Source organism: Rhinoderma darwinii, chromosome 1 (assembly GCF_050947455.1).
Source record: "Rhinoderma darwinii isolate aRhiDar2 chromosome 1, aRhiDar2.hap1, whole genome shotgun sequence".
NCBI lineage: Eukaryota > Metazoa > Chordata > Amphibia > Anura > Rhinodermatidae > Rhinoderma > Rhinoderma darwinii.
The window spans coordinates 424,342,766-424,367,904 of NC_134687.1; the positions used below are offsets into that span (position 1 = coordinate 424,342,766).

Genomic DNA, 25,139 nt, shown 5'->3' on the forward strand with positions numbered 1-25,139 from the left:
AGGACAGACTCCTGAGCCCCCTGTGCCCAACAATGAGCATTGGAAAATACTAGACCATAGGCACAATGTCATATCATGCCAAATGCACAATGAGCTGTATGCCTGTGGTCCTATTTCTGTCAACCAACCCCAATATTTGCCTTTTATTACTTAATATTTTGTGTTGCTGTCCTATTCTTCTAGACAAAGCGACAAGGAGTGGCGTACATAGTGCAGAGGGGCTGCATAGCAAAAACTACACTAGTACCCCATACTGTTGCTGATTCATGCCACATTTTACCATCCTAGAAAAGGACTATGCAGGGCGTCTCGCCCTCTCCCTCAACTAATTCCTGTTTCTTGTAAAAGAGATGGGGAGATTAGCTTCTAGCTTTTTTCCTCCCTTGTTTGCTACAGTTGCTGTATTTTAAGGGAAAGCACTGTGCATGTTGACACAACACACAGAAATGGGGGGATAGGGGTAGCTTTAGCTGGGCTACCCTTTCTCAAGTGCCCCATAGATGCTGCATGGACAACCTCTATGGTATGCACACCCTTGGTGATAGATATCCTGGTCCCTGCCCCAGTCAAGGACTCCATTATGGCACAGCCTGTTTTGAAGCCCACGATCGTCTTCCCTAGAACTCCATGCCATTCCATGCTAGAATGGCATGGAGCAGCTAGAATGGCTACAATGTACAATTTTTCTTCACCTTGGCAAATCTATACTTGCAGCAATCCTATTAATAGATATAGATATGTATAAAAATCAAATTCCCTGAAGTTTCCCTGTAGTCCATCACGCGGAGATGGACTGTGGTTTTCATTTTTGACATATCCGAATTTTGCATCTTCTTTTAAAATAAAAATGCCTCTATTTAAATGCTACCTCTTAGCTTGCATCACTGTATAGTATTTATCTTGTTTATTCTTTATTCAGACGAATGGGAATCACGTCCGTGCAACGCGCGTGCTTTTCACGCACGTCGCACGGACCTATATTAGTCTATGGGGCCGTGTGGACATGTGCGTGATTTTTACTCAGCGTGAGTCCGCTGAAAAAAAGTCACGACATGTCCGTTCTTTCGGCGTTTTGCGCAAATCACGCACCCATTGAAGTCACGCAGCCGCGCATCATATGCTGCTGCCACACGGAGCTGTTAAGTGGTTTTTGCGTGCGCAAAAACGCCATGCTCGTGTGAGTGAGGCCTTAAAGGCGTTTTTTTCATGGTTTTGTAAATGAGGGTATATTCATACGGCTGATTTTCAGGCTAATTTTGGAGCATAAACGCCTAATTTTACGCTCCAAAATACACTTGAAATAAGCCTGCAAACAGTTTGCCATTGATATAAATGGGAAATACACTGTGCTGTTCACATGAGGTGTATTTTTACGCTGCTGAATTAAAAAAACGCCTTGTAAAAAGAAGCTTTGTAAAACAAATTAGCATGTCACTTAAAAAAAAAGCCTCAAAAGAAGCATCAAATTGAAAGAATCTTAATTTTCAGCTTCAAAAATTCCTTGAAATGATAGGCTGTTTTCCCTTGAAAACAGCTCCGTAATTTTCAGCCACTTCTTTTCTACGTGTGAACAAACCCTAATGCCAGTTGCACACGACCGATGTGCCACTCGGGTCGTTTTTAACGGCATTCGAGAGGCACCTGATGGTCTTCACGGACCCATTCACTTTAGCGGGTGAATCGGGTCTGTGAAAACTGACCCGGTTCTCCGATCCGTGGAAAGATAGGACATGTCCTATCTTTCCAAGGATCACTGATAGGACTCGGCCTGCGCACACTATTGTGTGCATGAGGCATTAGGGTAAAAGAACGGAGTAGGTCTACATGCATGGTTTGTTAAAATGATGTCCCAATACACTGATCTCAGAGACGGGGTCTGCAAGGAAACCATTGTTCATTTGTATGTGCTACCTGCATGATCATTTATACGTAGCAACCTCTATGGCTCCTATACTTGGAATGCAGAAAGAGACAGCAATATATTTTCCCTGTTTGTACAGCAATCCTGTATGGATAAACAAGTAGGGAGAACATGTAAAACAAATAACGTCTACTATACAGCCACAGTTTACGAGATTTACTCTTACTATGCGATCAAACAGAACACATATTATTATTATTAGTATTATTAATAATTATTATTATTATTAACTATTATTATAATAATATTTCTTCTTTCCTTATTTAAAAAATGAAGATAACCCATTTTAAGGCCAGATATATAACAGTATACCTATAATATAAAGGTGCATGTGAAGATGATCCATCCAAAACTATGGATCATGTGAGTAATATTTTGGTATTTTATCAACTTCTCAAAAAGTTTTTCTTTCTTTTTATTTTCTTAACGGCAAAAAGAAGCCTTCACTTTCCTGCTGTAAAACAATAAGTATTCTTGTTAATAATATGAGTTACCTGAGAAGCTAGCCCCTTCCCTAGGAGGCAATTTTCGAACAACAGTACTGGTGCGTGGCGCATCTTGTACCTCAGCCAAGGATGTAAGACCTAAAAAAATATATATATATATATTTTATGTCTAGCAGTTTAAAGGGGTTATCCAGGGAGCATAAAAAGACACCAAAATCTCCACAAATATGTGTTATCAGCATTACACATTGCTAAATCCACTCTGCCTGCACAAAATCATATCTTTTGCGTTATTCAACACACTCTGTTATAATGTTGTTGCCGCTCTGAAACTTCCATATTATGGGTGAGACTTGCAGTTTCCACGTCTTACCCTTTTTTCCACTCATCATCTGTATGTCCCACCATCCGCTCTGCACATGTCTATTTTTACAGCTGTGATTGTTTCATGAGATCCGCTCTGTTACAATGCACATGCGCAGGGAACGAGACAGCAGTGTGGAAGAAGGGGGCTGGTTTACTTCATCAGCATTGTCTCAGGGCCAGCCCCATTGCGGTCCTGTGCTTTGATGACACGCCACCACAAGGAAGGGTAGAGCAATCTCAATCACGTGGCACTGTGTCGGCACGTAATCGAAGTGGAAAGAACTTCTGGGACCATGTGACTGTATTTTCATACGGGGAATAGGCGCCCAACAAGTATGTCAAGTATAGGAGTAAGTCACCTAATTTGAAATTACTACATACAGTGAAGGAAATAAGTACTTGATCCCTTGCTGATTTTGTAAGTTTGCCCACTGTCAAAGACATGAACAGTCTAGAATTTTTAGGCTAGGTTAATTTTACCAGTGAGAGATAGATTATATAAAAAAAATCACATTGTCAAAATTATATATATTTATTTGCATTGTGCACAGAGAAATAAGTATTTGATCCCTTTGACAAACAAGACTTAATACTTGGTGGCAAAACCCTTGTTGGCAAGCACAGCAGTCAGACGTTTTTTTGTAGTTGATGATGAGGTTTGCACACATGTTAGATGGAATTTTGGCCCACTCCTCTTTGCAGATCATCTGTAAATCATTAAGATTTCGAGGCTGTCGCTTGGCAACTCGGTTCTTCAGCTCCCTCCATAAGTTTTCGATGGGATTAAGGTCTGGAGACTGGCTAGGCCACTCCATGACCTTACTTCTTTTTGAGCCACTCCTTTGTTGCCTTGGCTGTATGTTTCGGGTCATTGTCGTGCTGGAAGACCCAGCCACGAGCGATTTTTAATGTCCTGGTGGAGGGAAGGAGGTTGTCACTCAGGATTTGACGGTACATGGCTCCATCCATTCTCCCATTGATGCGGTGAAGTAGTCCTGTGCCCTAAGCAGAGAAACACCCCCAAAACATAATGTTTCCACCTCCATGCTTGACAGTGGGGACGGTGTTCTTTGGGTCATAGGCAGCATTTCTCTTCCTCCAAACACGGCGAGTTGAGTTAATGCCAAAGAGCTCAATTTTGGTCTCATCTGACCACAGCACCTTCTCCCAATCACTCTCAGAATCATCCAGATGTTCATTTGCAAACTTCAGACGGGCCTGTACATGTGCCTTCTTGAGCAGGGGGACCTTGCGGGCACTGCAGGATTTTAATCCATTACGGCGTAATGTGTTACCAATGGCTTTCTTGGTGACTGTGGTCCCAGCTGCCTTGGGATCATTAACAAGTTCCCCCCATGTAGTTTTCGGCTGAGCTCTCACTTTCCTCAGGATCAAGGATACCCCACGAGTTGAGATTTTGACATCTGTAGTGTCCTGACAATACCATAGAGGAGTATTGTTTACATTGTAATGCATTGAACATAATGTTATATGTTGTGTTATGCTGCCACCTAGTGATGCAAATCTATTTTTCCAGCCTGTAAAGGGTGTGGCTGGAGAGGAGGGTCTGAGGCAGTTCCCATGAGGCTTTGCAGCAGAAAGTTGTAGAGGAGTCGGTTCCAGGAGAGGAACGAGGGAAGACAGCCTGTGAGGAGAGCTGAGATAATACTGGGCCTCACAGCATATTTAGTTCAGAAAGCTTCTGGCCTGAACTAGAAATTAATACAGGGAAACAAACCTGCGTAAAGAGAAGGAAAGCAAGAGAGAAGAAAGTTTATTTTGCTGCTTGCAGATAGGAAACTGTCTCAGCCTGACTCATCCGGTCTGCCCTAGCTGGATAATAACTTCTATGTGGAGCCAAGCTGCAGCCTGCAATCTTCCAGTAAAGAAACTGTGAGTTATTATTATACCAAGTTACATCACCGTCTCCTGCGTGTTACTCTGCACTGCACCCACTAACAACAAGGGCACCCCATATCCCATCCACCAGGAGACAGCACCACAGGGTGTGCCCCAGGGGGAATCAACAACTACCACCCATACATATGCAGATCCCCCTCCTTCACTGTGCCAGCTCCGCAGGAGTGTGAGAGGACTACAGCCACCGTGAGTACTACAACTCCCAACATTGGTCTCCGCACTTTCCCTCATCCCCATCGGGCTGTTGCACATAAATTGGCGTCACGAACAGGATTAACACACCTCTGTGCCTGCTAAAGAGACTTTATTGTTGCAAGAAATTATCACCAGCACATGTGGGGTTAAGCAGCCATCTTGGAAAGACTGTGTTTTACTTATGGAACTTGTGATGGAAATTGCTGTACTGACAGTGAATGTGATTAGAGACTTTTACATTGAATTGATCATTGTTTTAGCAGAAGAAAAGTGACATTAGAGACTGTTTACATTGAATTGTTTGCTGCATCACAACTGCTCTTAGTTCCACCCCCGCTCACTTGAAGGCGGGAAAGCAGAGAATCTGCCCAGCAACAGCAAGGAACCTCATGTTACAGACCACTACAGTGGAACCAAAGTTCCTACCTACTGTTGCAGTGGGGAAGGAGAAACAAGCCGGAACCACTGGAAGTAGATGGGCGCCGCCATCTTGAAAAGTACAGAATCTGAGTCACAGCGGCCGCTTATATTCCAAAAAGACAGAGAAAGAGGTTCCAGCTCCAAAACAGTGAGTACCGCTGAAAGTTTTTACAATTCAGCCCAAGTAAAGATGAACTTATCGCATCAGTGAGCAAAAATAAGAGACTTACTACACATTCTGCTACTGAGCATCTCGTTGCTAGGGGCAACGATAGGAATTTATATTAGAAATGTCTGACGACAGCGATAACGGCTCCCCCAGCCGAGGTGGATCACCCACAACCAGGCATATGATGACGCTGACCATGCCGTATTATTTTGGAGCACCCTGGCTCCCCCGCTACAAAGGTGAATCACATACCCTGAGAGAATTTAAAGAGAAAATGCTTGCTATGTTCCGGTTATATCCAGTGTCAACAGAACAGAAGGTGGAAATTCTCATTGGCCAGCTAGGGGGCGCTGCATTGAGAGAGGTAAAGTCATGGCCTCATGCAGAACGAAAGACAGTAGAACAGATTCTTGAAAGACTACTGGTCACCTTTAAAACCAGGACGGTATCAGAATTGAAAATGCGCTTCTTTAGCAAGAAACAACAGCCCGGTGAGTCCCTTAGAGACTATGCTTTATCCCTACAGGAGGCACTGAGGGCCGTTATAGAAGTGGACCCACGTGAAGCACAGAATGCAGATAACACACTGCGGGAGCAGTTTATTGAAGGAGCTGAAACAAAGTCTCTGAAAAGTCAACTAAAGATGCTGTCTGCTCAACATCCTGAAAGTACGTTCCTGGATTTTAAAGAATTGTCCATCAGAATCCTGGGGGTAGAACTCAACCAAGAATCAACCAAATTTGCTGTGTGTCTTGCTGACAGTTATGGAGATGCTAAACTCATGTGTCCTGTGTCGCCAGGAAATAATCTCATTGCTGCAAAGGGTGCACAAGTACAGATTCCAGATGCAGTGGCTGATTTAAAGGACCAAGTCGCAATCCTGACCAAGAGTTTGGAGAAGGTGTGTCATAAGCTTGAACAGTTAGAGATGCGTCCTCAGCCAGAGTGTGAATCCCCACAGCATAGGAGTCGTCCTACTGACAGTGCGAGCAAGGGATACTACAGGAGATCTGGAAGATTGCCTACAGACAGGTTTGATACTCATAGAAGGCCCATCTGCAGACACTGCCACAAAAGTGGTCATGTGGAGAGAGAGTGCTGGCGGTCAAAAGAACATCCCTCGGGTGGAAGAACACTAGGTCCAGAAGATCCAAATTGGCTGACCAGGTATGTCGGGCCCCATCCATTAGTCACCATCCACATTAATGGGGTACCCTTTACAGCTCTGCTGGACACTGGTTCGCAAGTCACCACCATACGGAAAGCCATGTTTGAGAAATACTGGAGCAGCGACCTATTGATGCAGCCACCAGAAGTTTGGCTGAATGTTATTGCAGGCAATGGTCAGACAGTACCCCTGCAAGGTTACTGGGAACCCACCGTTCAAGTGGGAGAGACTAACCTAACACAGCAAGGTGTGATCGTAGTAAAGGTCCATGATGAAAACATGCCTCCAGTGGTGCTCGGAATGAACATCCTAAGGAATTGTTATGGGGAAATGCTAGATGCCCTACACCGATCCCTGCCAACAGCTTCACACTCTGCGCAGAAAGTAATCCAACAGACTATTCGTGTGCTGTGCGCTCAGCAGAAGTTTGCCAACGTCAGAGGAGAGATCTGCCGTGCCCGAATTAGAGATGCCCGTCCAGTGATCCTGAAACCCGGTACCGAAACCCTGCTGTGGTGCCATGCTCGCCCAGGGATACGAGGCCAAGATTACCAAGCCTTAGTAGAACCCCTCCATCTTGAAGAACATCCTATGGTGCTTGCTGCAAGAAGTCTAGTGACCGTTTCCCACGGAAAGGTACCCATCCGCCTCTTGAATCTGAGTGACATCCCTGTGGAATTAAAGAAATACTACTCTGTTGCCCAGTTATTACAGGTCACATTCCAAGACATTGTGGAAGTTTCAACAGTTGCTGCCCAACAGTCCACTCAAATACAGAGTACACAAGAAGAGAATTCCTCTACACCATGGTGGTCAGAAATTTGTGTTGGGGATATTGCCACGCCTGCTGAACAAATTGAAGGAGTATTGGAAGTCTCAAGAGAATACCATCAGGCCTTCAGTAAACATCCCCTGGATTTCGGGAAGACCAGCATAATGAAGCACAATATCCCAACTGGCTCTCATCCTCCAATTGAAGAGAGATACCGGCCCATACCACCCACTATGTACCAACCTGTCAAGAAGATGATAAAAGAAATGAAGGATGCCAAGGTGATTCGGGACAGTCACAGCCCTTGGGCTGCACCTATTGTCTTAGTCAAAAAGAAAGATGGCAAGATGCGATTCTGCGTAGACTACCGGAAAATTAACAATATAACCCACAAAGATGCCTATCCTCTACCACGCATAGAAGAGTCCTTGACTGCTTTGGGAAAAGCTGCTTATTTCTCCACCCTGGATTTGACAAGTGGGTACTGGCAGGTACCTATGGCCCCAGAAGACATTGAGAAGACAGCATTTACCACTCCCATGGGCCTATTTGAATTCAATTGCATGCCCTTTGGACTCTGTAACGCACCTGGAACTTTTCAGAGGTTGATGGAGCGCTGTCTGGGCCACAAGAACTTTGAGACTGTTCTGCTGTATTTGGATGACGTGATCATCTACTCTAAGTCCTATGAAGACCACCTACAACATCTGGCTGAGGTCTTCCAGGTTCTCATTAAGCATGGTCTCAAGGTGAAACCCTCCAAGTGCCATCTGCTGAAGCCACAAGTCAACTACTTGGGACACGTTGTTAGCTCTGAGGGTGTGATGCCTGACCCAGAAAAGATTGCTGTTGTGAAGGATTGGCCTACTCCCACCACAGTAAAAGAGGTGAGAAGTTTCCTGGGATTCGCAGGTTATTACAGGCGCTTTATACCCTATTTCGCCCAGATTGCAGAGCCTCTACAAGAGCTTCTTAGAGGACACTCAAAGGAACATCTGAAAAGACCAATTCCTATTGAATGGACTGAGGATCAAGAGATTGCCTTCCAGCTGCTGAAACAGAAGCTGATTGAGCCACCCATCCTTGGTTATCCAGACTACAGTCAACCTTTCTGCCTCTACACGGATGCCAGCAAGAAAGGTCTTGGAGCCATCCTGACCCAAATGCAAGAGGGAAGAGAACGGGTAATAGCCTTTGGCAGCCGAGGGCTTAAAGGGACTGAACGAAATGACCAAAATTACAGCTCGTTCAAATTGGAGTTCCTCGCGTTAGTGTAGGCTGTAACCGAGAAGTACAAAGACTACCTCGCGGCAACACCATTCGTAGTCTACACAGACAACAACCCCCTTGCACATCTGAACACAGCCAGGCTGGGAGCCCTAGAGCAAAGGTGGGCATCTCGTCTTGCAAACTACGACTTCGTGGTCAGGTACAGAACCGGCAAATCCAATGAGAATGCGGACGCATTATCCCGCCTGCCAACCGATGAAGTACCTGCTCAGAATGAAGAAGACTGGGAAGAAGTAGAAATGCCATCCTTCTACAACCGCTTCACCCAGCAGAACACAATCACCATAATGGAGAAAGGACTTTGCTCCCAGCAACAGAGTTCAGAATCACTCCAAGAAAAGGAGCAATGGATTAAACTTCAAGCAGAGAGTCGGGTGATGGGAGAGCTGCAAGATTTTCTCGTCAGTAGAAGAGTACCTGAGAGACTTCGTCGTGGCAATGTAGACCCTGAATTAATCCGTCTCTGGAGACAGAGGAGACGACTCTTCATAAAAAAAGGTCTGATGCTACGCAGCACTCTGGATCCCATCACTGGTGACCGTCTACATCAAGTAGTAGTACCCCGTCGAGATGCAAGAACAGTACTAGAAGCCTACCATGACAGATCGGGACACTTCGGTGTACAAAAAACAGAAGCCACAGTCCGCAGACGCTTCTATTGGGTAGGAATGCGTGAAGATATTGAGAATTGGTGTAGAGAGTGTCAAGCTTGTGTTCTAAGCAGAGGTGAAAAACATGATCAGAAGGCTCCATTACATCCCATCGTAAGTCACCGACCTTTGGAGATCGTGGCCATAGATCATGTCAAATTTGAGCCTAGCAGATCTGGATACACATATGCAATGACCATCATCGACCACTACACCAAGTTTGCGGTTGCAGTACCTGTCCGAGACTTGACAGCCAAAACCACTGCCGCTGTTTTCTGGAGATACTTCATGCTACCCTATGGATGTCCTGAGAAGATCCTGACTGACAGAGGGTCAGCATTTGAATCTCAGCTATTCCAAGAACTGTGTTCTCTCTACAGTTGTCAGAAGCTCCGTACAACAGCTTACCACCCACAAGGCAATGGCCCCTGTGAAAAGATGAACCAGACGCTTATAGAGATGCTGAGGACTGTGCCATCTCACAGGAGGACTAATTGGCCAACCCTGCTACCAGAGTTAGTTTACATGTACAACAACACTGTACACTGTTCCACTGGGTACACTCCCTACTACCTCATGTTTGGTCGTCAGGGCAAATTACCAGCTGACTTAGACCTGGATGTGTCAGTGCCTGATGCCATCAACCCGTTGCCACGAACCGATTGGGTGAGTGACCACCAGAGACGTCTGGCTGATGCCAACAAAATTGTTGAAAGTCGAATGGAGGAAGCCCGCAAGAAGCAACAAATGGACTTTGACTTGCATGCTAGAGCCGAGCCTTTTAAGATTGGTGATCATGTTTGGCTCAAGAATAATCACAGAACGAGCAAACTGGACACCAAGTGGGAAACAGAACCGTACACCATCAAAGCCATCCCATATCCTGACACAGCCGTGTACGAAATAGTGAAAGAAGGCCGAGCACCTCAAGTAGTCCATCGTAACAGAATTAAATTGTGTCAAAAAGAGTTTGTTCCTGCAGAGGCTGAAATCGTTGAGAAACCTCCTGTTGTTGAGAAACTTTTACCGTCACCAGAGACACAGATGCCTGATTTTTCTCCTTTGGATTGGTTCTTTGGGCCTTTAATTTCCTTCATTGTCCCTGACAAAAGTGTTCCGGATCAAGTTGAGACTCCAATAACATCACAGCCAGGGTCTTCAGCCAGCCCAGAGCAACAGATGAACCCAGAACCAGCTTTCTTCGAGGAAGAACCTATTAGAAGACCAGAGAGGAGCACCAGGGGTAAATTACCCGCCAGGTATCTCGACTAACTGTTTCATCATAGAATTGAAAATTTTCTCTACCTCATATTTTTTTACTTGAACATTGAATGACTTTGCTATATTTACCCAAGTTATTCTGTGCCGAACTTTTGGACACTGTCCCGGTTGGGTTACGAACTCTTGTACCCCACAAGTTTATATGAGGAATCCACATCCCTGTTCCCCAACAGTTGATACAGGAACTTTACATTGAACAAGAGTCGTCGCCCATATTCCTTATTCTAGTGCCTTAAAGGACTGATGAGACTCTTCGTGAAAGTAATATATTGAACTGTTTTAATATATGCTTGATATGTGCCTGACTTTTCCATTCCTAGGGTTGCAGTTCCTCCATCGTTGCAGACGCCGAGGACGGCTTTTGTTAAAGCAGGGGTGTATGTAGTGTCCTGACAATACCATAGAGGAGTATTGTTTACATTGTAATGCATTGAACATAATGTTATATGTTGTGTTATGCTGCCACCTAGTGATGCAAATCTATTTTTCCAGCCTGTAAAGGGTGTGGCTGGAGAGGAGGGTCTGAGGCAGTTCCCATGAGGCTTTGCAGCAGAAAGTTGTAGAGGAGTCGGTTCCAGGAGAGGAACGAGGGAAGACAGCCTGTGAGGAGAGCTGAGATAATACTGGGCCTCACAGCATATTTAGTTCAGAAAGCTTCTGGCCTGAACTAGAAATTAATACAGGGAAACAAACCTGCGTAAAGAGAAGGAAAGCAAGAGAGAAGAAAGTTTATTTTGCTGCTTGCAGATAGGAAACTGTCTCAGCCTGACTCATCCGGTCTGCCCTAGCTGGATAATAACTTCTATGTGGAGCCAAGCTGCAGCCTGCAATCTTCCAGTAAAGAAACTGTGAGTTATTATTATACCAAGTTACATAACCGTCTCCTGCGTGTTAATCTGCACTGCACCCACTAACAACAAGGGCACCCCATATCCCATCCACCAGGAGACAGCACCACAGGGTGTGCCCCAGGGGGAATCAACAACTACCACCCATACATATGCAGATCCCCCTCCTTCACTGTGCCAGCTCCGCAGGAGTGTGAGAGGACTACAGCCACCGTGAGTACTACAACTCCCAACATTGGTCTCCGCACTTTCCCTCATCCCCATCGGGCTGTTGCACATCCTTAGAAAGCTCTTTGGTCTTGCCCATGTTGTAGAGGTTAGAGTCAGACTGATTAATTGAGTCTGTGGACAGGAGTCTTTTATACAGGTGAACATGTAAGACAGCTTTCTTTAATGCAGGCACCAAGTTGATTTGGAGCGTGTAACTGGTCTGGAGGAGGCTGAACTCTTAATGGTTGGTAGGGGATCAAATACTTATTTCTCTGTGCACAATGCAAATAAATATATATAATTTTGACTATGTGATTTTCTGTTTTTTTTTTTTTTTATATATATATAATCTATCTCTCACTGGTAAAATTAACCTAGCCTAAAAATTCTAGACTGTTCATGTGTTTGACAGTGGGCAAACTTACAAAATCAGCAAGGGATCAAATACTTATTTCCTTCACTGTATTTGCCATAACATTTTCTGCTACTGTATAACCTCTTTAAATTCACTACTTATCATACCTAATAGACATTATATGATTACCTTGTTGTGTATCAAATCCTTATATGTTCTCTACACACGTTTTATTTATTTTTTCTTAGAGGGTTGATAGTGGTTTATAACCTGATTCTACTCCTAGACAGCATCAATATCATATTTTTTTTTGTGTGAAACTGACACTGTGGACAATCCTTTCTTATTAGAATGGTCCCTTGACAATAAGCTGATCACAAACTGTCATCCCTGCTGGGACCTCCAGCGATCAGCTGTAATCTATGGGTAAACCTTGCATTACGTGTTCCATTCCCCTGTAGTAGCACCACAGGGGAAATTAAGCATTTACACAATGCCAATTAATATCAATGGGTTGTCTGTGTAATACAGAAAAAGGTCCTCTAGTGCAAGAAATGCTCTTGGTAATCGTTTTCTACTCTGGCCAAGAGATGAGGATCCTGAACAGAGGTTCGCCCTCCATTAAAGAGTATCTGTTGGTAGTTTATTAATGCCCTATCTCCTCACTAATCTAATAGGCGCTATGATGCTGATAACTACAGTGTAATTTTTTTTCAAAAATGTTTATTATGTGCAAAGTTATAAGCATTTTTCTAAATATGGTAATTTGGCTATAATAGCCAAATAGGAGGTTACTCTTTCTTTTCACTCTGGGCAGTGTAATGTTTTCTGTATGACGCTGTCCAATCATCATACAGCTTCTTCCCCTTCCCTGCCCAGCAACACAGCCTGATCATATAGTATACAGCTTCCATTCCCAACTGTGTTTTCAACTGATGATATCTCCGGTTGTTTCACAGCTGGCAATCCTGGTGTCATATGAAAGATTAGAATCATCTTTCATATGCCAGAACCACTGTTCTAGGTGGTCCACAGCCCGAGATACGGTTGTTTGAAGTGATCCCCTTCCCTCTAGACTGTCTCTCATACTGTGTGAAGCAGCTTCATGCTAATTGGACATTGTCAGAGGCTGTGAGGTAGCTCCACCTCAGGAGAATCGCTGGTGTTGACACCCATTTGTCAAGTATAGCCTCATTTGCTTATTTAGAAAAAAGCTCATAACTTTTAAAATAACAAACATTTTGGGACACAATTTTCACCAGCATTATCAGTGTGACAGGAGATAGGACATTACTAAACTAGTGACAAATCCTCTTTAAGTCAAAATTTCCCTATAGGGTATATGAAAATGTTTTTTTAAAAACATTTAGGCTACAGTCTAGACCAGGGGTCTCAAGCCCCTGGGGCTGTCATCTGCGGCCCGCGGGACACAGAGCTGCTAGTATCGGCTCTGCTCCGAGACTCTGGAATTCCCTGACATCGCTGTCCACATATGAACAGTGATGTCTGGGGCTTCCCCAGAGCCAGAGTCCCGGACAGAGCGCTAGTACAGGCTCTGCTCCGGGACTCTGTGGAATTCCCTGACATCGCTGTCAACTTATGGACAGTGTGTCAGGGTCTTCCCCAGAGAGGAGTCCCGGGCAGAGCGCTAGTATCGGCTCTGCTCCAGGACTCTGTGGAATTCCCTGACATCGCTGCCCATATATGGACAGTGTGTCTTGGTCTTCCCCAGAGCGGAGTCCCGGGCAGAGTGCTAGTATCGGCTCTGCTCCGGGACTCTGTGGAATTCCCTGACATCGCTGCCCATATATGGACAGTGTGTCAGGGTCTTCCCCAGAGCGGAGTCCTGGGCAGAGCGCTAGTATCGGCTCTGCTCCGGGACTCTGTGGAATTCCCTGACATCGCTGTCAACATATGGACAGTGTGTCAGGGTCTTCCCCAGAGAGAAGTCCCGGGCAGAGCGCTAGTATCGGCTCTGATCCGGGACTCTGTGGAATTCCCTGACATCGCCGCCCATATATGGACAGTGTGTCTGGGTCTTCCCCAGAGCCGGATTCCCGTGCAGAGCGCTAGTATAGGCTCTGCTCCGGGACTCTGTGGAATTCCCTGACATCGCTGCCCATATATGGACAGTCTGTCAGGGTCTTCCCCAGAGCGGAGTCCCGGGCAGAGCGCTAGTATCGGCTCTGCTCCGGGACTCTGTGGAATTCCCTGACATTGCTGCCTATATATGGACAGTGTGTCAGGGTCTTCCCCAGAGCGGAGTCCCGGGCAGAGCGCTAGTATCGGCTCTGCTCCGGGACTTTGTGGAACTCCCTGACATCGCTGTCCATGTTTGGACACACGATGTCTGGGGCTTCCCCAGAGCCTGAGTCCCGTGCAAAGCGCTAGTATAGGCTCTGCTCCGGGACTCTGTGGAATTCCCTGACATCGCTGTCCATATATGGACAGTGTGTCAGGGTCTTCCCCAGAGCGGAGTCCCGGGCAGAGCGCTAGTATAGGCTCTGCTCTGGGGAAGCCTCTGACATTGCTGTCCATACATCGACAATGATGTCAGGGGCTTCCCCAGAGCAGGAGTCCCAGTGATGTCAAGAGCACAGCTGGAGTCCCAGGAAGAGCCTACTAGCGCTCTGCCCGGGACTCCAGCTCTGGGGTTGCCCCTGACATCTCTGTCCATATATATAGATCCCAGGCTGCACGCACAACTCTACTATTATATCATGTACTTTACTCCAGTCACATCCAGAGCTGCAGTCACCACTCTACTGTAACATCATGTACTATACTCCAGAGACATCCACAGCTACACTCACAATTCTACTGCAAGATCAGTATTTGCAGATGCAAACATCTTGTCTTATACTCCAAACAAATCCAGAGCTCCAGTCACAACTCTACTATTATATTTTGTGCTATACTCCAGTCACATCCAGAGCTGCAGTCACAACTCTACTGTAACATCATGTCTTATACTCCAGCCACATCCAGAGCTGCAGTCATAACTCTACTGTAACATCATGTCCTATACTCCAGTCACATCCAGTGCTGAAGTCACAACTGTACTGTAACATCAGGTCCCATACTCCAAACAAATCCAGAGCTGCAGTCACAACTCTACTGTAGTTCGAGTGCTAGAAGCGCCTCTGCTCCGGGACTCCAGCTCTGGGCAAGACCCTGACATCACTGTGGCAGCATCAGCGGAGGGCACTGTGGCAGCATCAGCGGAGGGCACTGTGGCAGCATTAGCGGAGGGCACTGTGGCAGCATCTGGGGAGGGCACTGTGGCAGCATCTGCGGAGGGCACTGTGGCAGCATCTGCGGAGGGCACTGTGGCAGCATCTACAGAGGGCACTGTGGCCTTATCTAGGGGTGTATTGCATTATCTACAGAGGTCACTGCGGCAGCATCTACAGAGGACTCTGCGGCAGCATCCACCGAGGGCACTGCAGCAGCATCCACCGAGGGCACTGCGGCAACATCCACCGAGGGCAATGCGGCAGCATCCACAGAGGGCAATGCGGCAACATCCACAGAGGACTCTGCGGCAGCATCCACAGAGGACACTGCGGCAGAATCCACCGAGGGCACTGCGGCAGCATCCACCGAGGGCACTGCGGCAGCATCCACCGAGGGCACTGCGGAAACATCCATCAAGGGCACTGCGGCAGCATCCACTGAGGGCACTGTGGCACTATCTAAAAAGGGGCTGCCCAATCTTGACATGTGTTTCTGCCAAACGCTGCCAACTGAGCTGCCGGACTGCATTTAGCGACACTTAAACTGGAAAGCTGGATTGTTGAAATAAGCACGTGGAGAAATATCTCAAATTTTAAACCTAGCGCTATTATTATAGTAATGTAGTATTATTATTATAGTAATATAGTGTTATTGTAGTTCAAATAACTAATTGATTGATAATTTTGTATTGTATCAAATTTGAAAGTAATGCGGCCCGTCAACTTCCCATTTTTTCTATATGCGGCCCACTTACCCGGCCGAGTTTGAGACCCCTGTTCTAGACCCTTTAATACATTTTGAGTATCAATTTTACTGTTGCCTCCCAACAACCATATCAAAACCTAAATAATGGTTATATTTTGCCACCCAGGACAAAAGGGCCTGGTGCTTGGTTCCTTCTCCACAATGTTTTCATGAACTCTGTTTCCTAACAATGCAGCTCATCTATAGAGTTCTTGTCACCCAATAGGAAAAAGGGATGGTCCCAAACAGGGGTGGCTTCCCTCTCTTTGAAGGCCTTATTGTAAAGGATTTGCCAGACACAGCTTGTGTGTCAACGCCCCTGGTTAATCAGTCTGCATCTGCTCCTAGGTCTGATACAGTCTGCATCTGCTACCACTCAGGCTGGTAAGCTGAGGAGTGGGAGAACCTATCACAGCCTGGCCAGAGGGTTCTAGCTCCCGCCCTTGGTCTATTTATACCTTCATTTCCTGCTCCTCCTTTGCTTGTTATTCTGTCCTGTTTCCTGGCTCTGCTGTTCTGCTAGTACTATTGACCTCTGCTTTAGATTGACCCTGGCTTTACTGACTACGCTCCTGCTCTGCGTTTGGTACCTCGTTCACTCCTGGTTTGACTCGGCTCATTTACTACTCGTGTTGCTCAAGGTGTTGCCGTGGGCAACTGCCCCATTTCCCTTAGCTTCTGTGTACCCTTGTCTGTTTGTCTGTTGTTCACGTATTGAGCGTAGGGACCGTCGCCCTGTTGTACGCCGTCGCCTAGGATGGGTCGTGCAAGTAGGCGGGGACTGAGTGGCGGCTAGATTAGGGCTCACCTGTCTGTCTCCCTACCCCGGCCATTACACTTATAGCCTCTGCATGGGCTGCCTGAATGGTACATAAACCCTAGAGTAGATTTACATATATACTGTTTTCCATATGTAGAATCTGATTTTCTAGCATATATCATGTTGACAGCTTGTCAACCACATGGAGAAATTCATATTAAATGATGACCACCATTAGATATTTATCCAAATGCATTTAAAAAAAATAATATATTTTAATTCTAACCATTATTAATACAATCATTATGCAATGTTCATAAATAACAAGAGAAATACACTTGAGTATAAATAATATATATAATAGTTAACAAGGATAACGTGCAGAATTCATGGCAGTAGAAGTTACTTTTTTTGGAACCCTCCCCCCATAAAAAATGAGTTGCTTTAAGTAGTTATGTCTCAATAAGGCTTTTTGAAAGAAAACAATAGTAATAGTAAAAGTAATACAGCACCAATAGAGATCTTGAGGGCCCTTGATATACCCCTGTGTGCCTCCAATTTCATATGGAAGTCATATGGAAGTTTTTTCTTACCAATTCAGATGGAAGTGATAGAAAAAATGATGGTATGTTCCCCCGAATGTCACATACTCATCTAGCCCCGCCTCAGAGATATCTTTCCATGCCAGCTGCCAATGCAATGAGCCCCTGGCTTTCTGACTTCGTTATGTCTCACCCCTGGTACCCTATATGTCTCCGCCTGACTCCCATTGCCAACTTCTGAATTGCCTCATCTCGCTTCATCCCTATTCGTGTTACCGTTCCTGGTGCGTTTATATAGACTTCTGTTTGAAGTCAATTGCTCATAGCAATTGTATCTCCAATCCCTCTTATTTTTAGTCTGGTCCCCTATCAGCTAACATTATCCAGAGAAAAATAATCACTGAACTAGTTATAGGCACCTTAGTACCTTGTTCCTAACCAAAGTCCCTGGAAAGGGGTGTGCCCTCTGGTCGGCCCTTTCCCTGGATATTGTAGATATTAGATCATTACAGCATGCCATATTGCAAAGGTTTTACAAAACTTTATTACAAAGCAGTCGTACAGGGGTTTCTGTGATACTAGTAACTTAATGATATTCTAATAATGCTTCTAGGAAAGAATATCTCCAAAGTACAACATCTCATGGAACATGGCATAATATTTTACCTTTCAGATTTCGACAAAAAAAACAAAAAACTATGTATTTTTCAATATAATATCAGGTACAGCATGTCGCCATAGACATAATATTAATCCATAGTGACTACATGTAATGCTATACAAATTCCATGCACGTATGTGCATGAGGCCAGAGGCTCTGTCACCAGATTCTCAAATCCCTATCTCCTATTGCATGTGATCGGCGCTGCAATGTAGATAACAGTAACGTTTTCGTTTTTTTTTAAATGTTCATTTTTGGCCAAGTTATGAGCTATTTTATATATATGCAAATGAGGTTTGAAATGGACAACTGGGCGTTTTTTTTTCGTTATGTCCAACTGGGAGTGTATTGTGTTTTTAACTGGGCGTGTTTACCTGTATGACGCTGACCAATCAGTGACCAGTCAGCATCATACACTCCTCTACATTCATTTACACAGCAGCGATGTGCAGCCACATAAACAGAGATTAACGTTAATCAAGTGTCCTGATAATGAATACACATGAAATCCAGCCTGGACGTCATGTGTACTCAGAATCCTGACACTTCTGAATCTTTTCTTTGAGATTTCTAGCAAGGGAAACGAAATCTCATTTACCTCCGTAATCTCGCGAGATTTCGTTTCCCTTGCTAGAAATCTCAAAGAAAAGAGTCAGAAGTGTCAGGATTCTGAATACACATGACGTCCAGGCTGGATTTCATGTGTATTCATTATCAGGACACTTGATTAACGTTAATCTCTGTTTATGTGGCTGCACATCGCTGCTGTGTAAATAAATGTAGAGGAGTGTATGATGCTGACTGGTCACTGATTGGTCAGTGACATACACTTAAACACGCCCAGTTAAAAACACAATACACGCCCAGTTGGACATAACGAAAAAAAAACACGCCCAGTTGTCCATTTCAAACCTCATTTGCATATATATATAAAATAGCTCATAACTTGGCCAAAAATGAACGTTTAAAAAAAATAATAATGTTACTGTTATCTACATTGCAGCGCCGATCACATGCAATAGGAAATAGGGGTTTGAGAATCTGGTGACAGAGCCTCTTTAAACAAAATGTGTTAAATAAAATCCTATTATTATAACTCATTGAAATTATTCACAGTGCATTTCTGCTATTTTTAAGAAGAAGGTATGAAAATGTAAGCATGCCGGACCTTAAGCACCATGGTAAGCACAGAGAAAACAAATAAAAACACTGTACAAGTTTATCAATAAGACTAAACAGATATATTCATATGAGCGGAGCAGAAGACATGCCCTAATGCAGCATAAAATATAAAATATGATAAGTATGGGGTAACTCAAATAAAGAGGAGAATGCAAAAGAGTCGATCTATGCCAAAAGCCTGAAAATGGCATGACCATGTGCCTTATTACATTATAACATACGCACTGGTTTATATCAACAAATCACACAATGCCTAATATCTGGAAGGTTCCTCATTACTGTGAGAATTGAGGGGGCATTAAATCTCAATCTGTGGTTTGTGCTGACAAGATCTCCTATCAAACAGTGGAGGAAAACACATATGCAGAACGGAAAACAAATATGATGTAGCAACTGTTTTTTTTTGTTTTTTTTAATAGCTGTGCTATAGCCTCCAAAATAACACATGGGATATCACAGGGTGCTCCCTGTATTCACTAACACAGTATAGTACATTGAAGCAGGTAATGGCTATTATCTCAAGCTGGCCATACACATGACAGAAAAATTGTCTGAAGCCACCAATATCGACAGGATCAGCCAAAGATCTCATGTGTATGAGGGTCTGCCAAATTATATTTGGGGATGTTGGGGGAAAAAGGGATCGGGCATGTTTTATTTCAACATGCCCGGTCCTTTGTTCCCAAGGGAAACCAGTAGGCTAAGTGTCTGGTAGATGCTTATTCCCCTCTTACTATCGATATAAACATGCATGCTCAGCCACGCCAAGCATGGGTTTGCAGAAATTTGACGTCAGACGAACAAGCTTGTTTGAGCAACAACTATCTCGTGTATGGCCGGAATATATGTTGGTGGAATCTACTGATCTAATGTCTATGGTGGGCCATAGGCAATAGGTTGCTAGCCGATCACACCCAAATTGGCTGCTCTGCCTAAACTATCTTTTATTTATGGCTTGCTTAAAACTATGGCTTGCTAAAGACTTAAAAAATTTATCTTAAAGGGAAGTTTTCGATGTAAAATTTTATCATGACTGGAGTTTTTGTAACAATAAGTCAACAATTGCTTAAATAGTATTTCTTGAATTTAATGCTGTAATGTTCATCTTTCAATACCATTTTATAATTTAAATACATGATCTACAGTATATAAAAAGTTGAGTAACATTGCAAATACATTAAATTACTTATCCTGCAATGAGTTACAGACTGCATTTTTAAAAAGATCTGTATTTACAATTCTGGCTTCAGAGCTGAAATCTCCCACTATTCCGTGATAGTTCAATTTATGCACATAGCTTGCCCTGGTCATTTGCTTTCTGGGAAGGTGCATCCTTACACAAGGTACTGTATAGTCATCTGATGTAGGAATAACAAATTGTCTCACTGCATTATAGGAGTTCAGTTAAGCTGCTGTGAATTGTGAGTACAGCTCTGCAGTATAATACAGGATTTAACTCAAGATCAGTACATGATCAGCAATACAGTGAATTCACAAAGTTAGTCACGTTTTAATAAGATGCCTGTGGCTTACCCTCTACCAGTCAACAGGCATCAGATGTTTTTTTTGACAGGCTATAGTTGGATCCCATTCAATTTGCTGCCTGCTAAAAGATACTTGAGAAAAACACAGTGGATTTTCAGATTGCATTAGCAGCTAATGGGAGTTATTATGGCAATCATTTATTAGGTAGTTGTCATTTAAGAAATGTCTCAATATCTTCTGCAAAGTATCTCCATATCATGGCCAGTCATTTCCTGCACCATATTTACTGAGCAGTTTTTTGGAAAGTGCCGCAAAAATAAAGAGGTCTTTTTTTGGGCATGTTTAGATTACAGAGGGGGTATCTCACTTGACAACCCCCTTTTATATTTAACCCTGAAAGCCATGTCGAATGCACCTCTTCGAAACTGCTCCACCCAATGTTTACTGATTCCAATTAGTAGCCCTGTAATGCTTCCCCTATGTAACTGCAGATTAAACTAGCATAAGGCCAAATTCACAGGAGCAGTTTGTTGCAGTTTTTGATGGGTTGTTTTTGGTTTTTTTTAAATAAAGCCAAACAAGACATTTAAAAAAAAAATTAATCCCGATTTTGGTGAAAAAGACGCATAAATAACTGGCCTAGCCTAAACATTGAAATTCCAGTAACAGCTTAACCGTTTGGGACTACCAACAGTGAAATCCCCAGTAATTTACAATATAAGATGGGCATGTCAAATGCAAGAATAACTTTTTTGACATAAAGGGAAAAAACCTTTACCCTGATATAATAATGATTTTATTAGTATACTAGTGTTTCAAAGAGACAAGATTCATTTATACACTACATGTCCAAAAGTATTATTGAGTTTAGGTGTTTCAGCTAAACCCATTGCAAACAGGTGCATAAAATCAAGCACACAGCAATCTCTATATTAAAACATTACTAGTAATATGGGTCGTATGGTCATAGGATGCCACCTTTGCCAGTTTGTGAAATTTATGATCTGCTAGATCTTCCCCAGTCAACTGTAAGTGCTATTATTGTGAAGTGAAAGTATCCAGGAGTAACAACAGCTCAGCCTTAAAGATATAGACAATGCAAACTCACAGAATGAGTTTGCTAAGAGTTGAACAGTGGTGGAGCAGAGAGCTATTGGGTCCCTGCCCCAGCTTTTACTTTCATAGGCCACTGTATTATTTTGGCCTACGACCTATGAGATACCAGGAGCATGCTGATGACGTCACTGCATTCTGCCACCTGGGTCGGGCTTCTGAACGCATAGAGAGCAAGAAGTCCCAACTTGTAATCAGAACGGACGAGCGGGGTTAGGTGAATGTATGTTTTTTTTTCTTTCAGAAGTTTAAAGAAACACTATTAATGGGGGGGGGGGGCATTACTATAGGACATAAGAAAGCTGACTGGGGTCATAAAAGGGGGCATTATTACTGAGTGAGGGCATAAAATAGGGCATTAATACTAAGGGCATTAAAGCAGGCATCAGGGCCAGCTCCAGGTTTATGTGGGCCCTTGGGCTACACAGACTTAGTAGGCACCTTTGCGGGGGAACTCACGGCGGAGGTAAAATGACAGAAAACATCACTTTGTGCCCCCATATAGACGTTAGGCCCTGTTTATGCCCCCATATAGAAGTTAGTACCCCCATAAATGTAGTGCCATTTGTAGATAGTGTAACACAGCCCCCCTCCCAGGTAGTGCCACACTACCCCCTCCTCCCAGGTAGTGCCACACAGCCCCCCTCCCAGATAGTGCTACACAGCCCCCTCCTCCCAGGTAGTGCCACACAGCCCTCCTCCCATGTAGTGCCACACAGCCCCCCTTCCTGATAGTGCCACACAGCCCCCCTTCCTGGTAGTGCCACACAGCCCCCTCCCTGGTAGTGTCACACAAACCCCCTCCCTGGTAGTGCCACACAGCCCCCCTTTCTGAAGGTAGCGCCTTTGGGGCTCCTTCTAGGAGTGGAATCCCCAGCCAGAGCATTGCCAACGCTGTGGCTGGGGATTCCTTATATTCCATATATGGACAGTGTTGTCAGGGGCAACCCCAGAGCCATAGTTCCAGGCAGAGCACTACTAGCTCTCTGCCTGGGACTCCTGCTCTGCTCCTGACATCACTGTCCATATATGGATAGTGATGTCCAGAGCAGAGCTGAAGTCCCGGACAGTGATGTCAGGAGGAGAGGAGTCCCAGGCAGAGCGCTAGAAGCGGCTCTGCTCCAGTACTCCGGCACCGGGGAAGCCCCTGACATCACTGTCCATATATGGATAGTGATGTCAGGGGCAACCCCAGAGACAAAGTCCTGGGCAGAGAGCTACTAGCACTCTGCCTGGGACATTGCTCTGCTCCTGACATCTTTGTCCATATTTGGACAGTGATGTCAGGGGCTTCCCCAGAGAAGGAGTCCCAGAACAGAGCCGCTTCTAGCGATCCGCCTGGGACTCCTTCTCTCCTCCTGACATTACTGTCCATATATGGACAGTGATGTCTGGGGCTTCCCCAGAGCCGGAGTAACGGACACTATTAACTACTAGCACTCTGCCTGGGAGTTTTTAGTGTAGTAAATGGCAGAGCAGGGAGATACATCCTAAGGACGCAGATACTATTGAATGTGGTGTTGCTACCACTGTAGCAACACCACCGCTGGCCAGGGATTCTACTCCTGGAGGAACCATGATGGCAGCGTAAGCACCCGAGTGGGCATCCCCCAACATTAGTGGGTCCTGGCACTTGCCCAAGTTCGTCGGGTGCGGACGCCGGCCCTGGCAGGCATTATTACTGACTAGGTGCATAAAAGTTAGTGTTAGTACTAAGTCAGGGGATACAAGGGGGCATGAGTACTAAGTGAAGGCATAAAAGGGGGCATGAGTACTAAGTGGGGGCATTTGTACTAAGTGGGGGCATAAAACAGAGCCGCTTCTATCGATCCGCCTGGGACTCCTTCTCTCCTCCTGAAATTACTGTCCATATATGGACAGTGATGTCTGGGGCTTCCCCAGAGCCGGAGTAACGGACACTATTAGCTACTAGCACTCTGCCTGGGAGTTTTTAGTGTAGTAAATGGCAGAGCAGGGAGATACATCCTAAGGACGCAGATACTATTGAATGTGGTGTTGCTACCACTGTAGCAACACCACCGCTGGCCGGGGATTCTACTCCTGGAGGAACCATGACGGCAGCGTAAGCACCCGAGTGGGCATCCCCCAACGTTAGTGTGTACTGGCACTTGCCCAAGTTCGTCGGATGCTGACGCCGGCCCTGGCAGGCATTATTACTGACTAGGTGCATAAAAGTGAGCGTTAGTACTAAGTCAGGGGATACAAGGGGGCATGAGTACTAAGTGAAGGCATAAATGGGGGCATGAGTACTTGAGTACTAAGTGGGGGCATTTGTACTAAGTGGGGGCATAAAAGAGGAGATCTTTAGTGACTCGGGCATAAAGAGGTTTTATTCCTGTGGAGGGGAGCACTAAAAGTGGCACTATCACTGGGTGGGGTCTATAGGGGGAACAAAAGGGTGGTATAATATTACTGTGTGGAGCACCAAGGGTGGCATTATTGCAAACTGCGGCACTATGGATGGGAAGTTGATGGGGAATACGTAGGGAGCGTGATGGAAAAACGAGGAGCCAAAGACATCTGTGTGTCAAATTCTGCAGAGATAACTGGTTGCCAGGAGAAGTTGTCATGGTGATCCTGGCCGGATGAAGAAGAAAAGGGAAAGTGAATGACTCCAATCAGAATCACCCGTGGCCGTGAGTTACTGGATGTATTTGTACTGTAATCACTTATATGCTATGCCAGGAGAACACTACCTGCTGGAATTTGGGTTAGGACCTTTATTTCCAGTAAAGGGTAATGGTAATGCTACACCTTACAAAGACATTCTGGACAAATGAATGCTTCCAACTTTGTGGCAAGATTTTGGGTTAGTACCTTTCTTGTTCCAGCATGACTGTTCATAAAGACATGGCTTGACAAATTTGGTGTGGAGGAACTTGAGTGCTCTCTTGGCCTCTAACCCATTGAACATTTTTTGGATGAATTGAAACACCAATTGCAATCCAGACCTGCTCATCCAACATCAGTGTCGGTCTTCACAAATGCTCTTTCGCTGAATGGGTAAAAATTCCCACATACCCCCTCCAAAATCTTGTGGAAAGCCTTCCCAGACGAGTGAAGGCTGTTATAGCTGCAAAAGGGGCCCATATCCATAATAATGTCTAAGGTTTTGGAACAGGATGTCAAACAAGCCTACATAGGTGCGCAGGTCAGATATCCACAAAATTTTGGCTATATATCTATATATATAGAATCTGCAAAAAAAAGAGAGCAGCACTCCAGTGGTCATAATATAAAAATAAAAATGTATTCACCCATAGAGAAAGGACGACGTTTTGACACTACCATAGAGTCATTTTCAAGCTTTGAAAATGTATATATATATATATATATATATATATATATATATATATTTTAAATACTTTGCAGGCAATGACTGC

General features: G+C 44.6%; 1 protein-coding gene across 3 annotated transcripts in view; it reads right to left on the reverse strand.

Moving 5' to 3' along the window:
- Positions 1–25,139, reverse strand: part of EMID1 (EMI domain containing 1) — a 137,203-nt gene that overhangs the window by 85,957 nt on the left and 26,107 nt on the right. For all 3 annotated transcript variants that reach the window (XM_075830024.1, XM_075830033.1, XM_075830043.1), the window contains exon 4: positions 2,416–2,505. In XM_075830024.1, coding sequence (XP_075686139.1) covers positions 2,416–2,505 — 90 coding nt within the window. The remainder of the gene's footprint in view (positions 1–2,415; positions 2,506–25,139) is intronic.